Source organism: Pollachius pollachius (assembly GCF_949987615.1).
Source record: "Pollachius pollachius genome assembly, chromosome: 12".
Taxonomy (NCBI): Eukaryota; Metazoa; Chordata; class Actinopteri; order Gadiformes; family Gadidae; genus Pollachius; species Pollachius pollachius.
The window spans coordinates 19,335,143-19,352,079 of record NC_136945.1 but is presented as its reverse complement, the minus strand read 5'-3'; the positions used below and the strand labels follow the sequence as shown (position 1 = coordinate 19,352,079).

Below are 16,937 nucleotides of genomic sequence, written 5' to 3'. Positions count from 1 at the left end.
TAACAGTATTATTGGTTAACCCATATTACTATCAGGTTTACATGTGGACTAACCTAGTCAATGGGTTAACCAATAATACTATCAGGTTAACATGTAGACATATACAGGTTAATCCTTGAGTGATATAAGGACAAAATAAATATATACAGCTCTTTCGTAGAGTTAAGGAAAATAAACAATCTACTATCTGAATGAGTGACGTTTAACTACATGTGATGTCTGACGGTCAATTCTGTTACCATTCGGACAATAAAATAAGAACGATGAGAAATATGGGAACACATTTTTTATTTTATAATGCAAACTGCAACATAGGAATTATATTATTTACCAAAAGGAGCAAAAAAGGTCATATACCCGTGGCAGTTAAATCACACAGTTTGTGTTAACTCTAATTCCAACACATTATTTTCTTCCTAGAGCTTAAATGGAAAGTCTACCATAAGACAAACCTTACGTTCCCGTGACGATGCACAGTCCGATCGCGTGATTGCAATAATTATCTGAATGCTTTAATGACAAGAATTTAATGCTTTCTTACAATCCACCTGAAAACATGAAGCGCCTCTTACAAAGTTAGTGATTTCAGAACGCTATGAAACAACACAAGTCCGACTTAAATTAAAAAGGAAAATTAACTCATGCAGGTCTGATACCTAATTGGTAGCACCTACCAGCATCACAACTCACATGTTATTATCACAAACAAGGACTGAACTGTGGACACGGACGCACTAGGATGTTTTAGGTTAGACTTTCATCAAAAAGCATTCTATCAAAGAGCTTCTAAGCACAAATATAGTTCATAGGGAAACCGAGATTCAATTAATAAGCCCAGTCCCACCACTCAGATAAATAATATTAACTCTACAAGAGAAAGACGACTTTCCCGTTGTTCATTAGCATATAAAAATCAGGAAGTTCCAAAAGTTTGTCAAATAGACGTTTTTTTGGTTGAAAAATCCCTGCACAGTTGGTTCTCGAAACATCGGCCGTTTTTTTTTTCTACAATCTGCATCAAGTCCTGGAAAGTTTTGAAAAGTTAAATTTATTGGCTGTGAAATCAGCAACCGTGACAAAACAACGACAGAAGTAATTTGGAAATCTGGAAAAAAGTAAACAGCACCAAAGTCACTAAGGGCAAGCCAAGAGGGGAAGGGGGGGGGGGGGGGGGGGGGGGAACGCCACACGGCAAGAAGTTCATCTATTCACTCGCTGGGGGGGGGTCTGAGTCAGATCCTTCAAAGAAACAGTCGCCGGCCTCACTCTCCCCGGTCGTAGTCTGGCTGCGTGCAGCTGATGCAGATGTAGTCGTCCTTCTCCGCCTGAGCGGCGGACACGCCCACACAAACCTGGTGGAACCACTGGTTGCAGGTGCCGTCGCACTGGACCCAGTTCACCTGAAACAGAGGGGGGGTCGTCGTCTTACTGGGCCGCACCAACAGGCGGCTACATTTACGTTGAGGGCGTTTAGCGGACGCTTTTATCCGACGTGACTTGCAAGGGAAACGACAACGTATCACTGTCGGAACAGTAAGTACGGCCACAGAAACAAGCGGCAAGCACTAACTATCACTAGGTAAACCCATGCCCCGTGTATGACAAAGACAGCTAGGATAAGAGACTACACGATGCGCTCAGTACTGCTTTTAAGTGCCAGGACGTACAACATGCAATAAGCGCGTAAGAGGGGTGTGGGGGAGTACGGGGGGGGAGGCTATGCAGCGTCTAGATGATCTGTGAACACACACGGGGGGTATCATTGAGCGGCGCGGAGGAGCAGAGCCCGGATGAGGACTCACCTCGTCGCCCCCCGGCTCCCGGCACCACGGCGCAGCACACAGCGAGTAGTCCTCCTCCTCGTCCTCGGAGTCCGAGGCGAGGGGGTCCGCGGGGAGGGTCTCCGACGGCGTGTTGCTAGGCGACGGAGACCTCTTCACCTCGGGGCTCTTCTCCTTGCCCGACTTTGACTTCTTCTTGCGGGACTTCTTCACCCTGTCCCGGGGGTGGGAGTCTGTGCTGTCCTTGCGCCGCTTGGTCCTTTTGCTTTTCCCGGAGTCCTTCTTGTGGCAGGAACTCCCGTTCTGTACGGAAACACAGCGCGGAGCCAGAGGTGAGTGCACGACATGAGGCACTGCTGCTGACCCACGCCGTGACTACAGGCGCGTTTCACACAAGGAGAGGTTCCCTGAGGAGTGAAACAGGCAGGCTCACCGATGTGCGGTGGGGGCTTCCCTTCCTGGAGTGGTGGTGCTGCTCCGGGGCCTCCTGGGTGGACGAGGCCGGGCTGGGGGGGGGCGGGATGGCCAGCTTGTGGAACAGGTATCTGTACAGCTGGTCCGTCTCGGGCAGCGTGACCTGCAGCAGGAAGCCCTCCCCCATCAGCTCCTCCAGCTCCGTGCCCAGACCTGCGACGGGCACCGGGGGTTAGCGTGCGAACCCACCAGACCGAAGCACACGAACACAGAGCGGGCTAATCCGTACCGGAGCTTGAGCTCCGCGGCTTACCCAGCAGTGGAATGGATAGGTGCTCCGAGTAGAAGTCTGAAGAACCGCTCTTCCCCAAAAGTGCAGAGAGACACCAGTGCCAATGTTTCGCCTGCAGAACAAACAAAACGTTACAACACCGAACGGCCGACCGGTGAGTCGATCCCCGCTTGCTGGTGACGCCTCGAGCGCATCACAGCGGCCTACGACAACCAGGGGGGGGGGGGGCACCAGAGCCCGGGTCCGACCCGACGTACCTTCCCCCCCGCGACGCCGACCCCGGCCAGGTCGTCCAGCAGCCCGTCGGTGCAGGCCATCTGGACCCTGTGCTGCCAGCGCACCGTCCGCTCGATCAGGAAGCGCAGGGCGTCGCCCTCGGGCAGCCGCACGCGGATCCGCTGCAGCGAGGCCAGCAGGGGCAGCACCCGGTCCAGGGGGGGCTTCCGGGAGCGCTGGCACAGGGGGCAGAGCCAGGCCTGGTCCTGCTCCAGCTCCGAGGCCGTGGTGACGCAGTCGCTGTGGAAGACGTCGCGGCAGAGCTCGCACTGCAGCATGCCGCCCGACGGGCCCTTGTGACACAGGCACATGCTGAGCTCCTCGCTGCCGTCGTCGGCGGCGGACAGCAGCTTGGACTCGTTGGCGGCCCGCAGCGCCAGCAGGACCTCCATCTCGCTCTGCCGCACGTCCTCCAGCGTGGTCATCTGCAGGAGGGAGGGAGGGGGGGGGGGGGGAGTTACGGCGAGGCGTTGGCAGAAAGAGAGGATAAACAAGACACTGCGTCGAGGGTGTCGGGACTTGGCCGAGGTGTGAGGGCTCGACGGCGCGGGACTCACGGCCGAAGCGGAGTCCTTGCTCTCCAGCAGAGCTCTCTCCACTTCGCTCAGAGAGTCCAGTTTGGCCGAGTCCCTCCTGGAGCCCGGCGACGCCTCCTTGCTCTTCTTCGACCGGCTCTTCTGGGACCCGGCGCCCACGTCACACCGGGGGGTCAACACCTGAACACACGGGCAGGAGGAGGAGGATCAGGGCCCCGCCGCCCGGCACACTGTGGGTCACAGCCCTTCTCTAGGGGCCGGCGGGGTCTGGGGGTTTACCTCCAGCAGGGAGAGCGGGGAGTTCTTGACGAGGAAGGTCTTGGCGGCGCTCTCCTTCCAGGTCTGCACGTCGGCCAGCAGGGCCTCCAGGCGGCTCAGCGGATCCAGCCACACCGGGATGTCCTCCGCCCGCACCACCAGCTCCGAGAGGCTGTCCAGCACGGGGATGCGACCGCCCACCTACCGAGGGGGGGGGGGGGGGGCACAGGGAGGTGGGTTCACATCCCTGGAGGCCAATCACGACGGAGTGAGCTGCACAACCGAGGGCCCCCCACGGGTTTACCTGCAGGGCCTCGACCTCCTGGAGCCATTCCTTGGCCTTCAGGACCACCTCCTTCAGCTGCATGCAGTTGGGCAGGAAGGCCGGAATGTTGTCCACCTCCTGGAGGGCGTCCTCCAGGGTCTCCATGCTGTGAAACGGCCTGAGAAGAAGAAGAAGAAGAAGAAGAAGAAGAAGAAGAGGAGCATTCTGGGTAAACAGGTGCACACCAAAAACACACCCTTCCATCTGGTATTTAAAAAAAGGCAGAAAATAAAAAAGCAATGATGGTCAATGTGAAACACACATCTGTGGAAATTCATTCTGATATAATGATGATTGTAGAGCGCTATAATACTTTGTAGAGACTGTGTCGAAGGTTCCGTCTCAATACGTTTGAGAGCCTACGGCCTCTATTCAGCGTATAATGCTCATGCATCTGTGTTTTAGAGGCTCCGGCCTCTATGAGGCTATAATAGTGGGGTGTGTGTGTGTGTGTGTGTGTGTGTGTGTGTGTGTGTGTGTGTGTGTGTGTGTGTGTGTGTGTGTGTGTGTGTGTGTGTGTGTGTGTGTGTGTCTCTCTCTCTCTCTCTCACACCTGGCCTCCATGAGGCTATAATCCTCATGTGTGTGTGGGGGTCTCACCTCACCTCCATGAGGCTATAATCCTCATGTGTGTGTGGGGGTCTCACCTCACCTCCATGAGGCTATAATCCTCATGTGTGTGTGGGGGTCTCTCACCTGGCCTCCATGAGGCTGAGCGCCCGCTCCTCCCACTGCTCCGACACCGTCAGCAGCTCCTGCAGCCGCGCCATGGCCCTCTCCACGGAGCCGTGCGGGGCCAGGCCCACGCCCTGGTCGATCAGCCGCCTCATGGTGTCCAGGCAGAGGCTGTCGGGCCGGCCGCTGGCCCGCTGCGCCCCCTCCAGCCAGCGCGCCTGCTCCAGCCGCTCCCGCAGCAGGGGAAGCTGGGGCAGCTCCACGTCCAGCCCCAGGCTGACGTCCAGCAGCTCCTGGAGCCCGGCCGCGCTCGGGGCCTCGTCCGAGAGCAGCTGCTCGCTCTGCTGCCGGAAGTCGTCCACGCGGGTCAGGAGGTCCTACGGAGCACCGGTGGAGGGAGGGAGGGATAACTTTATTGCCACGTCGACACCGTTGTTTGGGATTTGTCTTAGTGCCACACAGGTGAAAACAAGGCAACACACACACACACACACACACACACACACACACTGCGTACAGTACACAAAGAGACAACGACACATGCAGTCATTCAAACCGGTAAAAGATAAAAAGGTCTTGCGCCGTTGCAACTTCCCATAAAGCGCTGTCGTGCAGTCGACAAAAGTGCAGCGACCCCCAAACGTCCTGATCAACACGCGTTGCGGTTCCCCTCTCGGTCATCGGACCACAGTTCTGAGGGACGGCTGGGGCGACGCGGGTTCACCCACCTTGAGGAGGGGGGCCTGGCGGATGACGCAGGGCAGGCCGTCCAGCTGGGTCACGAAGGACCGCAGCTCCTCCACCGTCAGCTCGTTCTGGCTCTGGGTCCTCCCGCCTCCAGAACGGTACCTGGAGGGACCCCAAGAACACATCAGTGCCCTCACTCCGTACCCCCTGAACCCTTGTGTCGGCGGCTGGCTCAGTATGGGGACGAAGTCTTCCAGCCGAGACCAGGTTAGAGCACCCAGGGGACGGCCCCGTGTTGGTACCTGGTCTGGCGTTTCCCGTTGAGCAGCTGCTGGGCCATGGAAGCACACTTCTCCGCGTCCAGCGTGAGCGCCCGGAGCTGCCGCTGGAGGTCCGTCTTGGGGTAGGCCCCGGCCTCCGCCTGCTCCACCAGGCTGCGGAGCTCTTCCAGGCCTGCGGGGGGGAGACACAAGGACGTCAGGAAGGGCTCATGGCTCAGAATACCGTTGGCGCGTTGGGAGAGGGGGGGGCTTGTTCTGAAGGTTTAAAGGTTTCCCGTTGACTCGGAGAGAGGGGGGCTCTGACCTCTCTTCCTATTGGCCTTGGACTCCAGGATGTCCTGGACGCTGGCGACCCAGTTCTTGAAGGACTCGGCGCGGTGCTTCACCGCCGCCATCATGGGGTACAGCGTCGCCAGCGTGAACTTACACCTGGAAGAAAATGAATATATTTTAATGTTAAATTAACAGATGGCTTTCCTGTGTTAGAACTATATAACTACTACTATCTATGACCAAGATGCCCTTTGACGTGTGATTTTTTTGTCATCCGTCCTGGCAAAGCGTCACACGCACTCACAACGTTGTATACAAGTACGAGGTGAACCAGAATGAACCCGAATCGTTTATACTTTACTACACCCTGCTATTTGATATCGAGAGAGATTTCTACCGTGGTCATCACCCGATCCATACAGCAGATACTATTTTGAAACAACGACAGAAGTATTTTGGAAATCTGGAAAAAAGTAAAACAGCACCAAAGTCACTAAGGGCAAGCCAAGAGGGGAAGGGGGGGGAAGAAGTTCATCTTTTTTTTTTTTTTTTTTTAATTTGCTAGAGAGCATCGTCCCAGAGCTCAAGCCCAGATCCATCATCTCCTTAAGGGACACGTCTGGTTCTGGAGAGCCACTGACCTCTCTGGGGGGCGGGTCTTGGTGGCGTGTGGCATGTCGGGGTTTTGGTGGTGTGGGGGGGCTATGTAGCGTGTGCTCGGCCCCCCGGTGGGACGGCGTCTGCTCAGGGCGTGTGCTGTGGCGGGGTGTGGCGTGTCGGGAGCTCGGCGGTGTGGCGTGTCGGGATTTGGGAGTGGCGTGTCGGAGGCCTGACTCACTGCAGGGTGTAGCCGCTGGGCGGGCAGGAGCAGAGGTCCTGGGCGTGGTGCAGACACACCAGCTTGCCGGGGCTGCAGGGGCAGGTGATGCCCGACAGGTAGCAGGTGGTCCGACACTTGAGGCACTGCCGCTCCTCGTCGGGCAGCAGCTCGTAGTCCACCTGCTGGGACCTCGACACGCCCTGGGGGGGGGGGGGGGGGGAAACACGCCGCGTTAAGAGCCGGGGGGGCTGAAGACGGGGACGAGGGCGTCGGCCCGACAAGCAGCCATCTCGACCTTTCCAACATCACACGCGTCAAGCGTTTCCGCACGGACCAGTTTAACGGGAATGTTGACACACACGAGTTAGACAAAGTGTTCTTTATGGGTGTATGACTAACGACAACATGTTGCTCTACCAAAAGGTAGGCTCGTCATATAATGCCCTACTACAGGTGGGTTCATCACAAGCGGCCCTACTAGAGGTAAGACCGTCCCCATGCTCCTACAGGTAAGACCGTCCCATGCTCCTACAGGTAAGACCGTCCCATGCTCCTGCATGTAAGACCGTCCCATGCTCCTACAGGTAAGACCGTCCCATGCTCCTACAGGTAAGACCGTCCCATGCTCCTACAGGTAAGACCGTCCCATGCTCCTACAGGTAAGACCGTCCCATGCTCCTACAGGTAGGACCGTCCCATGCTCCTACAGCTAGGACCACACCCATGCCTCTCGTATGCCGACTCACCATTGCGTTGACCTTTCCCCGCAGCTCCTCCTCCTCCTGGATCATGACGGCCATCTCCTTCTGCACCGCGGAGGCCAGCTCCACCTCCATGTGGTCGGCCTTGGCGGCCATGTTGCAGACCATCTCGTCGTGGGAGAAGACGCAGTAGCGGCTGAGCTGCCGGTAGTGGTCCACGCACTGCCGCCCGATGGGCATCTGACCCGCCAGAGAGAAAAGGCGGGGGTCACGACGCAGCGGACACAGCGCAGACTGGAGTCCCAATGCCTCTTAACTCTATTTTCTCGCACACCAACATTTACATTTACTAGAAGCTTTTATCCAAAGTGACTTACAATAAGTACATTTGCAAGAAGAAGGTGAAACAACAAAATCACTGTCGGTACTGTAGGGATGTTCATAGAACCAGAACCAACCCATTCCCCGTACGCAACCAAGATAGCTAGGATAAGTTGCTACACAACTAAGTACCATAACTAAGTACGGCATACAATAAGTGCGCACATTAAGTGCCTGGACGTACAATAAGTAGGAGTGGGGGAACTCTGAACATCGCTATAGAAATGAACCGGGAAGCGATGCGCTGTGAAGCCCTTTAACCCGTCTTACCCAGTCCATGGTGCAGAAGTTGACCGCCTCGGCGAAGTTGAAGCCCTGGTTGAAGCCGCTGTGGTAGGCCCGCGGGAACGTGATAACGAACTCACCGGCACACTGGTTGGTGCGGTAGATCTACGCCGAACAAAACACCAAACAGTATTTAGTACAACCTTGACCCAGTCTTATCCTGAACGAGAGCCACTGAGTGATGACCACTACCGGGGGCCGGGAGCAGCGGGGGGCTTACCGGGACCCCGTTGTTCATCAGCGTGTTGGGGTTCATGATGGTGACCAGCTGGTGCAGGAGGTCCGGCTGCGACTCAAACAGCTCCGGGGCCAGCTTCTTCATCACCCCCTCCAGCTGCGTGGCCGCGGAGCCCGGGGCCCCGTACCAGGTCTTGGGCTCTCCCCTGGAGACATCGGGGCGGGGTTTAGTGCACGGTCACAGACCAGAAAGCTTTTATTTTGAAGGGCTTATCCGTGTATTTATTATTTATCTTGGGAACCAGTGATTAAACCTGACTGTATTTAAATACTGTATGCAAATATAACGTGCTGAACACGAATGATATTCTAGCATGACACTGATTGAGGGAGAAGGGTTCCAGCATGGTAGCCCTCGACGTCATTTAAGTACTGTATGTCTGATCATATTCCATATGAACCGTCCCTCCAGCTTGTTGTGGCCGGCTCACAGGCGAGGGACCCCAGAGAGGCTCCAGCGTGGGCTGCCCGCTCACCAGTGCAGGTAGTTGATGGAGTAGCTCCAGTGGTCCTCGATGTGCCAGCAGAAGGAGGAGAAGCACATGCCCACGTACAGCCAGGGCAGCTTCATGCCGCAGATGTCGGCCGTGACGTGGGTCAGCACCGAGGCGTCCAGCACGGGCATGTTGTTCAGGTTCCAGCCGCTGGTGAGGTAGGTCTGAGGGAGGAACACAGGGCTCAGGACGGCATGTGGCCCAGGAGGTAGAGTGGGGTGGCTGGTAACCGGGAAGGCCTGCGAGTGTCCCTGAGCGAGACACGTACCCTCACTGTTCCCATCGAGCTGGCTGTCGGCTTGCATGGCTGACACCGCCGTCGGTGTGTGTGAATGTGTACAGGAATGTGTGAGTGTCAGGCAATAATGTAATGCGCTTTAGGTGGCCACTGGTTAGAAAAGCACCGTATAAATGTAGTCCCTTTAACAGGACTCAGGACTCCATGTCCCCGCCAGGCCATCTGGACGCCCCACTCCCCCCCCCCCACCCAGGGCATCGATAGCACGGAGCGCTAGTGCCTCAGGGTTTCCCCAGAGCAATGCCCTTAAGGATTAGTGGCGCAGCAGCGCATGCACAGGCGGACCAACGGACACACGCTGCACCAACACATTTCCCCTCTAATGCTCCACCGTCATTAAGCCTGCCAGAGCGGTGGAGCGCGGGTGTAGTGATGAGGTCCCGTTCCATTTATCATCCACTGCCTTAGAAACCTTTTAACAACTTCCACATCCCAGCGGGGAACCGGCATCCAGCCGTCCATACTAAACACACAATCTAATAATACTTGTCAGCAACATGTCTGTGCTTTGCAAGCTAATAATAGCACGAGGGGTTATTCCGAGCCGTTCTCCGTGTCTGCTGGGGCCCGAGTACGCAGAGGGAGGTAACGACGCAGTGTGACGCCTCTGAAGGCATGGATCATATCCAATGCCCTCACATCTGTTGGCAGCAGGCTCAACAGCTGGTCTTTGGGTCAACAAAACATTTTGCAATGGTCAAGCTGAAAGCCTTTCGTCAGATATTGGATTTGTATCTCGCCAAAAAAGGACCAATACTGTAGTAAACAAACAAAGATGATTTAAACCAACATGTTAGCAAAGCCCTCACAGGAGGAGCCAGTTATCCAAGAAGGCCAACCGCAGCATCACAGAACGCTGCAGGGAGATGGAAAGACGCTATCTACTGGCCCGCTTTAAAAAACATACGCTGAAGTCCCAATGCAGCGAGGTACGGTTCTGACTGTTGCACCAAACCCCTTTAATCAACGACAAAAACCGTCTCCGCCTGGCTGCGTCTCTAGTTTCACTTCTGCGATAGCATCAGAGGAAGTATGAAAAGGAAGAACAATCGATCCTTATCTGTAAAACATATTTGCAGATGCGGCGTGTGGTGGCACACGTCTCATCCACCTTGTTTTGAAAGGCCCCTGAATAGAGTGGAGAGTGATCCAACTCATTCTACAAAACACATGAAAAACGTCCGGTTCAAAGCAGTGCGCGCCAGACACGATGACTCAAAGCAGCGATGCGTTAGCGCCCGTACCTCGTCGTCCCCGGAGGCCTCCCCCTGCCCGTTCTTCACGGGAAAGCCGCTGCCAAACTCCTTGGAGGCGATGTCCGCCCCGTACTCCACGGTGACGTCCTCCTCGATGGTGCTGACCAGGCGCCAGAACTCCTTCTCCACCAGCTCCGTGGGCACCATCTGTCACAGAGAGAGACCCCGCGTGTGTTGGCTTCACCTCCACCCGTCCTCCGTGTCTCGCCACGTGGGAGTATTCCACGTGCTGTCGAGGCCGTAGCCACGGTCTGGCGACGTGTACTCACGTGGACCGGCATGTTGAAGTAGTCCGACTTGAAGGAGTCCGCCATGTCTCCGAACGTCCGCAGGTTGTAGTTCCTGCTGGCCTGCTCGAAGCCGAAAGCCACGGGAGGCTTTCCACATTCCTAGGGGAGAAAAACTCTCCGTTACACACTGTACGCATTAAGTGCAGTCGACTGTGAGCAGCATTAAATAATAAGCTATTAACCCTTATAGTCTTCTACAAGTAGGGATTAACTGCCAACTCGAGTGGTTCATTAAGTACCTCATTAGGCAGATCAGAGTTTGCTTTACCCGTTAGAGGGCACCTTGTATTCACGCTCTTCATCAGCGAATTTCAACTCATCCCCCTCAACTCCCCTCACCCCCCTGGTGTCCACCCCCCCCACACCTCACTGGGTCTGTACTGAGGCGCCTCAGACTGTGTGTCCCTAGTGTCCCCCCCCACCTCACTGGGTCTGTACTGAGCAGCTGTGGCGGGCTTTGTGGTGCTCGTGGCCGTGTGTCAGCAGCTCACCTGAGCCAGGCACTTGGGGCACCTCCAGTCCCCCTTGGGGACGTCGTGGAGGGGCGGGATCAGACAGAAGGTGTGGTAGCTGTCATCACAGCCGTCACACAGCAGCAGGCGGTCCTCCGCGGTCCCACAGCCACACACCAGACACATGTACTGGTCCACCTGGGGGAATCAGAGAGGGGACAGAGTCTATGATCTGGAACCAGACACATGTACTGGTCCACCTGGAGGGAATCCACATGGGGTCATAGTCTATGGTCAGAGTTCACCTAGACTCTGCATAGCCTCCCCCATTACCCCCACACCCCTCCAACCCACAGATTGTATGTTGTACGTTCTGGCACTTGAACTAGTACTAAGCATCGTAGAGCATCTTATCCTAGCCATCTTTGTATACAGGAAGGGGTTAACCTAGTGATAGTGAGTGCTTGGCACTTGGTTCCATGAACATCCTTGCTGTACCAACAGTGATATATTGCTGTTTATCTTTCTTCTGACAAACTGACTTATTGTTAAATGCCCTGAATGAAAATGTATGTTCTGGAACCAGACTCATGTACTGGTCCACCTGGTTAAGAATGACCATGGAAACATAAGTCTACGTTCTGGAATATGGGATTTGTACATGTCACAAGAAAGGCCAGCGCTTGTTATGCTACATAACAATTTGCTACGCTGTGAGCCTTTGCCCAAAGACCCTTCAGACCATCAGCGTTTCCTCACCCCGGGTTCATTTCTCCGGTCGATGACGGTCTCCTTGTCCTCCAGGGGGTCCTGGTACAGAACGGGCTCCTGCTTCACCGGCCCCGAGGACATCCTCCCTGCAAGGAGAAGCAGAACGCGTGGGGGGACGTCAGAGACCCTCAGGGGACCGGAGGCGGCGCTGAACCGTGACTCAGCTCCGTACTTACCGCCCTCCTGCTTGGCGGAGTACGTCCCCACCCGCCGTCTCAGGTTGGGCCGGTTCTCACAATCCTCCTCCGAGTCCATCCCCACGTAACCCCGCTGCCAGGACAAGAGCAGAGGTTAGGGGGGGCGGGGGAGGAGATCTGTGGTGGTGATGTAATGTAGACCAGTTTGAGGAGGGGCTGAGTGGATCTGTCATGTACTGATGGGGATTGGTTGGACCAGTTTGAGGAGGGGCTGAGTGGATCTGTGGGGTAATGAATCGGACCACGCGGACCGGTTTGAAGAGGGGTTCAGTGGATCTGTGGGGTACTGATGAGGCTCTTGCGGAACTGGTTTGAGGAGGGGTCGAGTGGTTCTGGGGGTCTCACCTCAGCCCTCATGCGCTTGGCGCGGCGGGCGATGCTGCAGGTCTCCTGGGGCTGGACCGACTGCCTCTGGGGCAGGTCGTGGGGCGTGTACTCCTTGTCCTTTGTGTCGTTGGTCAGGGTGGCCTTCTGTGGGAGAACACGAGAGCACTTCAGTGAGGCCCTCGGCAGAACTGCCCTACATCACCGGCTTGGAACATCCCAAAGGTTACAAACACTAAAGTAAAACAACGAGGGTACAGAGAGTGATTAATATTAATGTCAATGACCCATTTGCCTCTACTAAACGAATCATGGCGAAATATATATATTTTTAATGTATATTTTGTTAATTTATCATATTGGGACACGGCCGTGGTTGTGTGAAAACGTCCAGGGCTCGTTTGAGGGCCTTCTGCTGCCGTCCCTGGTGCGCGGCGGTCGTACCAGGAGGTTGGCCCCGGTCTTGAACAGCTTGTAGGGGTACAGGATCCTCTCGTAGTGGGCCCTCAAGTGGGAGCCGATGGCCTTCCCCGGAGCGAAGCCCATCTGGACCGAGATGCGGCTCCAGCGCCGTTCCCTGCAGACGGCGTCGAAGCCGCCCTCCTCGTTCACCAACTGCCGAGAGGGAGGAGCATACGGTCCGCGGTTAGGACACACGCAGGCCTCAATTATTCATCCATTCATTAGCATGAAACAGGGGTGTTTTTGGACGCTCCGGGGTCTGGTGTGGCCGGAGATACGAACGTACCCTGTTGAGCAGGTACAGGTCGAGGATCTTCCTCTCCACATGAGGAATCTTCAGGGTGCATCCTTGCAGCTCCCAGAACTTTGCTATTTGATCGAGAAAATTGAGCTTGACTCTGGTCTGAGCCTAAAGTTAAGAGTGAGAAAGGGGCATACTGTTTAGTGCTACCATAAAGTAACAGGCTAGTCATTTGTTATGCTGTGGTGAAACATAGATATGTGACCATTTGTGAGATACTGGCAAAAAAACCCATTATAGTTTAAGATTGCCTTCTCCCAAACGCACGGATTGTATTTGAGCACATTTTTAATTCCAATAGCAAAATTTCACAACAGAACACACATTGAAAAAAAACCTAAAAAGTGTTCAACGGAAGATAATTGAACATAAAATCAACCCAAATGCCTTGTAATAATCCGTACCTCCAACTCATTCAGCCTTTGAATCCGCGGTGTGAATTGCAGCCTGTCCACATCACAGGCAAATGGTGGCTGCCATTCCTGCAAAACGTAAACAATGCAGCCTTATCAGAACCAGGCAGCCATTTTGAAGGCTACATTTTGGTGACTTTTTCGACCAATCTGTATTCCCCAATACTACGGAGTCTTCTGGGACGAACCAAAGGCCAGGGAATCAATCATATCGAAGTTAATCCTACATAGGTGGCCCTGACCCCAGCCTCAAACCGCCTTGTGCTTTAAATACAAAAATACAGTCCACTTCTAGTGTCCAATGTGCGTAAAAATTTAGATCAAAGTAGTGGTTCAACTTTACAAAAAGATGCTCAACCCAGTATGGGAAACAAAATCCCTCTGCCTACCATTAAATCACAATGACATGGTAATGAGCATGTTTTATACCCCCCATTGAAGGCCTGTGTGTGAGGCCGGTAGAGCCAGTATGAAAGGGCAGCTATAGCACCGCCTGCTCTAATGCTCAGGCTTTTGGGCCTGCTGTCTGCTTCAGAGGGGGTGGACTTCAGCGGGGGACTATTTTAGAGCACTGCATATTTGAGTTTAAACAAACAAAAGTCTTCATAGGCGGAATTGAGTGTTGACCTATTTATGCACGGGAGGTAAAATTTTCAAAAATGTGTCCAATGAAATTAAATGGTGGACAGCATTTTTCAGCTTGGAGTGGGGAGATGTTTAGCTGAAGGCAACAGAACGGTGATATTCTTTCGGTACATTAGTGCTGCAGTGGAAGGTCATTGTCAAGGGAAGGACTCATACAAACCAGCTTTTACACACACACACACACAAGGCTGAGCTCAGGCATAGCCAAATATTAAGTACACACAGTTTGACTTCCCTGTGGCATTTTGTAGGAAAGAAAACTGTAGAGTAGGCGAACATTTAATGTGTTTTCTAGCTTCCGTTTCATTACAGATGATCTGGGATGATGTTAATGTCTAGTCTATTTAGGCACAGCAGCGAAAGAGTGTCCACGACTTTTGTGAACCACCTGACCTAAGACTAATACGAGCTTTAGCTAGGAAGAGCCAAAACCTTTTCATTGTGAAATCAACAGAACCCCCTCTGGTGCCTACATGCTGAATGAAAAATGCACAGGTGTAAATATTCTCCAGGGTACGGCTAATATGCATATACAGCCCTGCGTGTGCTGTGTATGTTTTATTGCATATTTCCAAGGGTTTTCTAAGGGTAAGGGTTAGAAGAAATCCTCCGTTTTATTTTCTTATTCCCTAAATGTTTGCAGAAATAATCCAGCATCTTATTATAGTGTATCAAGTTGTGTGTCGGTAGTGAAGTTGGTGGGTCCTTGGGGCCCTGCGGCATTTGCATGGCCACTGGGTCACACCCTGCCGTGTGTACATCCCTAAACCAGTAGGTGAGGGACGAGCCACTCAATAGTTCAGCCTCCTTAAAATAAACAAAATATACCTTAAACACGAACACCCAACCTCCCGTATAAACGATCAAACAAACCATACACGTGTAAGAACAGTTTGTAAACCAATTTGGGGGGATTTCAATTTGGCCTGCCCAAGAGGACTTTCTAAAGTGTTATGTCATGTTTAGTGGGCTTAATGGCAGCAGCCGGTGACGTAGCGAGCGAACAATAGTAAAAACACACAGTAATGGAACTGAGCCCAACATCATCTCTACATGTTGTTTAAGGTGACCCGATTGCAGAACGTGGATGAGAATTAGTGTGGTGGCTTCTGCCTGCGAAAGGAAGGCATCGCATTCATACATCTCCCCCGTGATGTTCTCCATAAAGAGTGGAGGAAGCAGCACGTACGTGTGCCCTCCTCCACCCAGCCGTCAAAACACGACCATTACTGACACACGGTGCGTGTACCACCCCACAACAGTACACATTTAATACAGATGGGTGGCCATGAAGCCAATAATAAACATGATCAATCATAAATAATGTGATGTTTTCGTAGTACATAGTACAGATTAAATCTAACGTCATATATCTGTAATAATGACGGCACTAAAAGAAAACATAAATAATAAACGATGCGACATGTGCATGAACACAGTGCAGATTAAAGATATATATATATGCGTGGTGATAAACGATATTAATAAAACATGACGGCTGATCCTCAGGGTCGCTGCTGGTTCAACGTAAACAAGTCGCTCAACTTTAACGTTCAGCTCGTTTGGAGAACCACCTCAGAAACCGACGGTTATCGACGTGTACGATACAAACTTATGCATATATGTACTTATATAACACTTATTCAGCTGGACGCGGAGCGACGGGGCCACACGACGCGTCTCCGTCGCCACAAACCAGAAGCTGATCCGCGGAGCCGCAATCCGCCATGTTGAAAACACGGCGTCCACAACACAACTTTACCCCAACACCACTCTACAACACCCTACACCCGGCCCGGCTGCACCACACCCGGGCCCGCGGGGGACCTGGGACCGGGGGACTTACGGGAGGTGGTCGGACTTTGCAGATCCCCGTTTTCTCGGCTATCGCTCGTATTTTGTTGATGTAGGCGAAGGGGTCGGAGAACTCCTCCCGGCTGGGCTCGAACACCGGACACTCCGGCGGGGACACGAACTCCTTGAGCTGCGGCGGGCCCATCGCTGCACCGCGGTCCGGGACGAGGCGAGACGGTGGTGAGTGTACTCCGGAGGTGTTTAGAGGAGGATTCTGCACTTAAATCACATAATACCGGCCGTGGCGACCCTCCACTCATCGGAGTCAATACGAATTATCCGCTTGCGACGGGAGGCGGTGCGACGGGGTTTGACGCGTCCGCTTAAAAAAGTAGATACTTCCAAAATATCTTATTATTCTAGTGAAACTGGCGTTTTGTCGTTGGTATAAGGACCACTGCTTCTTATATGCACGGAATAAACCTTTTTTAATTATTAACAGGTAAACTGGGTTTTTCTTTTTCAAAAATGGCAACATTTATTATAAATACTGACCGTTGTAATAACCAAGATGCGAAAGTAAACTTGTTTAAATGCTGCGTTTCTATTTGATAGGAGCCAGTGGACAAAGAGTCTCTCAATCCGAGCTTCATGCGCAGGGCCGAGGACAGATTATGTTCAGTATACAAATATGATCGTATTTGTATTTGGTGGGTTTGATTATATAATTTACATCTCGATGTCCATCGACTTGGCTGTCTGTACTCCTGCCTGTAGGTCGGGCCGTGCGTCTCTGGTTCCGCCCGCGGAAGCGGACAATAACACAGGTAAGCGAATCGAGCGTACCCACCGAATCCCTACGCGTCGGCCGGGACTATCTTTTTAAATGGCCTCAATGAGCGCTCTGATTGGCGGACGGGTTTCATAAGAGCAGTTGTTGTTCGCCTCCTGGATGACGTGCCGTTTGTAAAAAGTTAAAGCAACTGCTCTGTTTGATGGTCGAACCAGTTGCTCATTG

The 16,937-nt window shown here is 53.4% G+C and overlaps 1 protein-coding gene across 1 annotated transcript; it reads right to left on the bottom strand.

Annotated features, from left to right (window-relative positions):
- Window positions 1-271: 271 nt before the first annotated feature.
- Window positions 272-16,588, bottom strand: kdm5ba (lysine demethylase 5Ba). Its single transcript, XM_079747917.1, has 27 exons — window positions 15,972-16,588; window positions 13,472-13,549; window positions 13,053-13,175; window positions 12,749-12,919; window positions 12,326-12,451; window positions 11,960-12,053; window positions 11,772-11,869; window positions 11,052-11,210; window positions 10,540-10,659; window positions 10,259-10,417; window positions 8,699-8,880; window positions 8,206-8,368; window positions 7,971-8,090; window positions 7,365-7,559; window positions 6,637-6,818; window positions 5,830-5,954; window positions 5,547-5,697; window positions 5,286-5,406; window positions 4,579-4,934; window positions 3,862-4,000; window positions 3,579-3,758; window positions 3,321-3,479; window positions 2,745-3,188; window positions 2,509-2,599; window positions 2,215-2,408; window positions 1,803-2,084; window positions 272-1,400 (listed from the first exon to the last, which is right to left on the bottom strand). The coding sequence occupies exons 1-27, from the start codon at window positions 16,122-16,124 to the stop codon at window positions 1,263-1,265; spliced, it is 4,503 nt and encodes a 1,500-aa protein (XP_079604043.1). The 5' UTR covers window positions 16,125-16,588; the 3' UTR covers window positions 272-1,262.
- Between the last annotated feature and the right edge of the window lie 349 nt (window positions 16,589-16,937).

Bases quoted from the DNA above. Each gene is read 5' to 3' on its own strand.
- kdm5ba (XM_079747917.1), bottom strand. From the start codon at position 16,124: ATGGGCCCGCCGCAGCTCAAGGAGTTCGTGTCCCCGCCGGAGTGTCCG. The intron at 13,176-13,471 runs GTACGGATTATT...TCTTAACTTTAG, and splicing joins AAAGGCTGAATGAGTTGGAG to GCTCAGACCAGAGTCAAGCT. The intron at 4,001-4,578 runs GTGAGAGACCCC...TCTTCTTCTCAG, and splicing joins CTCAGCCTCATGGAGGCCAG to GCCGTTTCACAGCATGGAGA.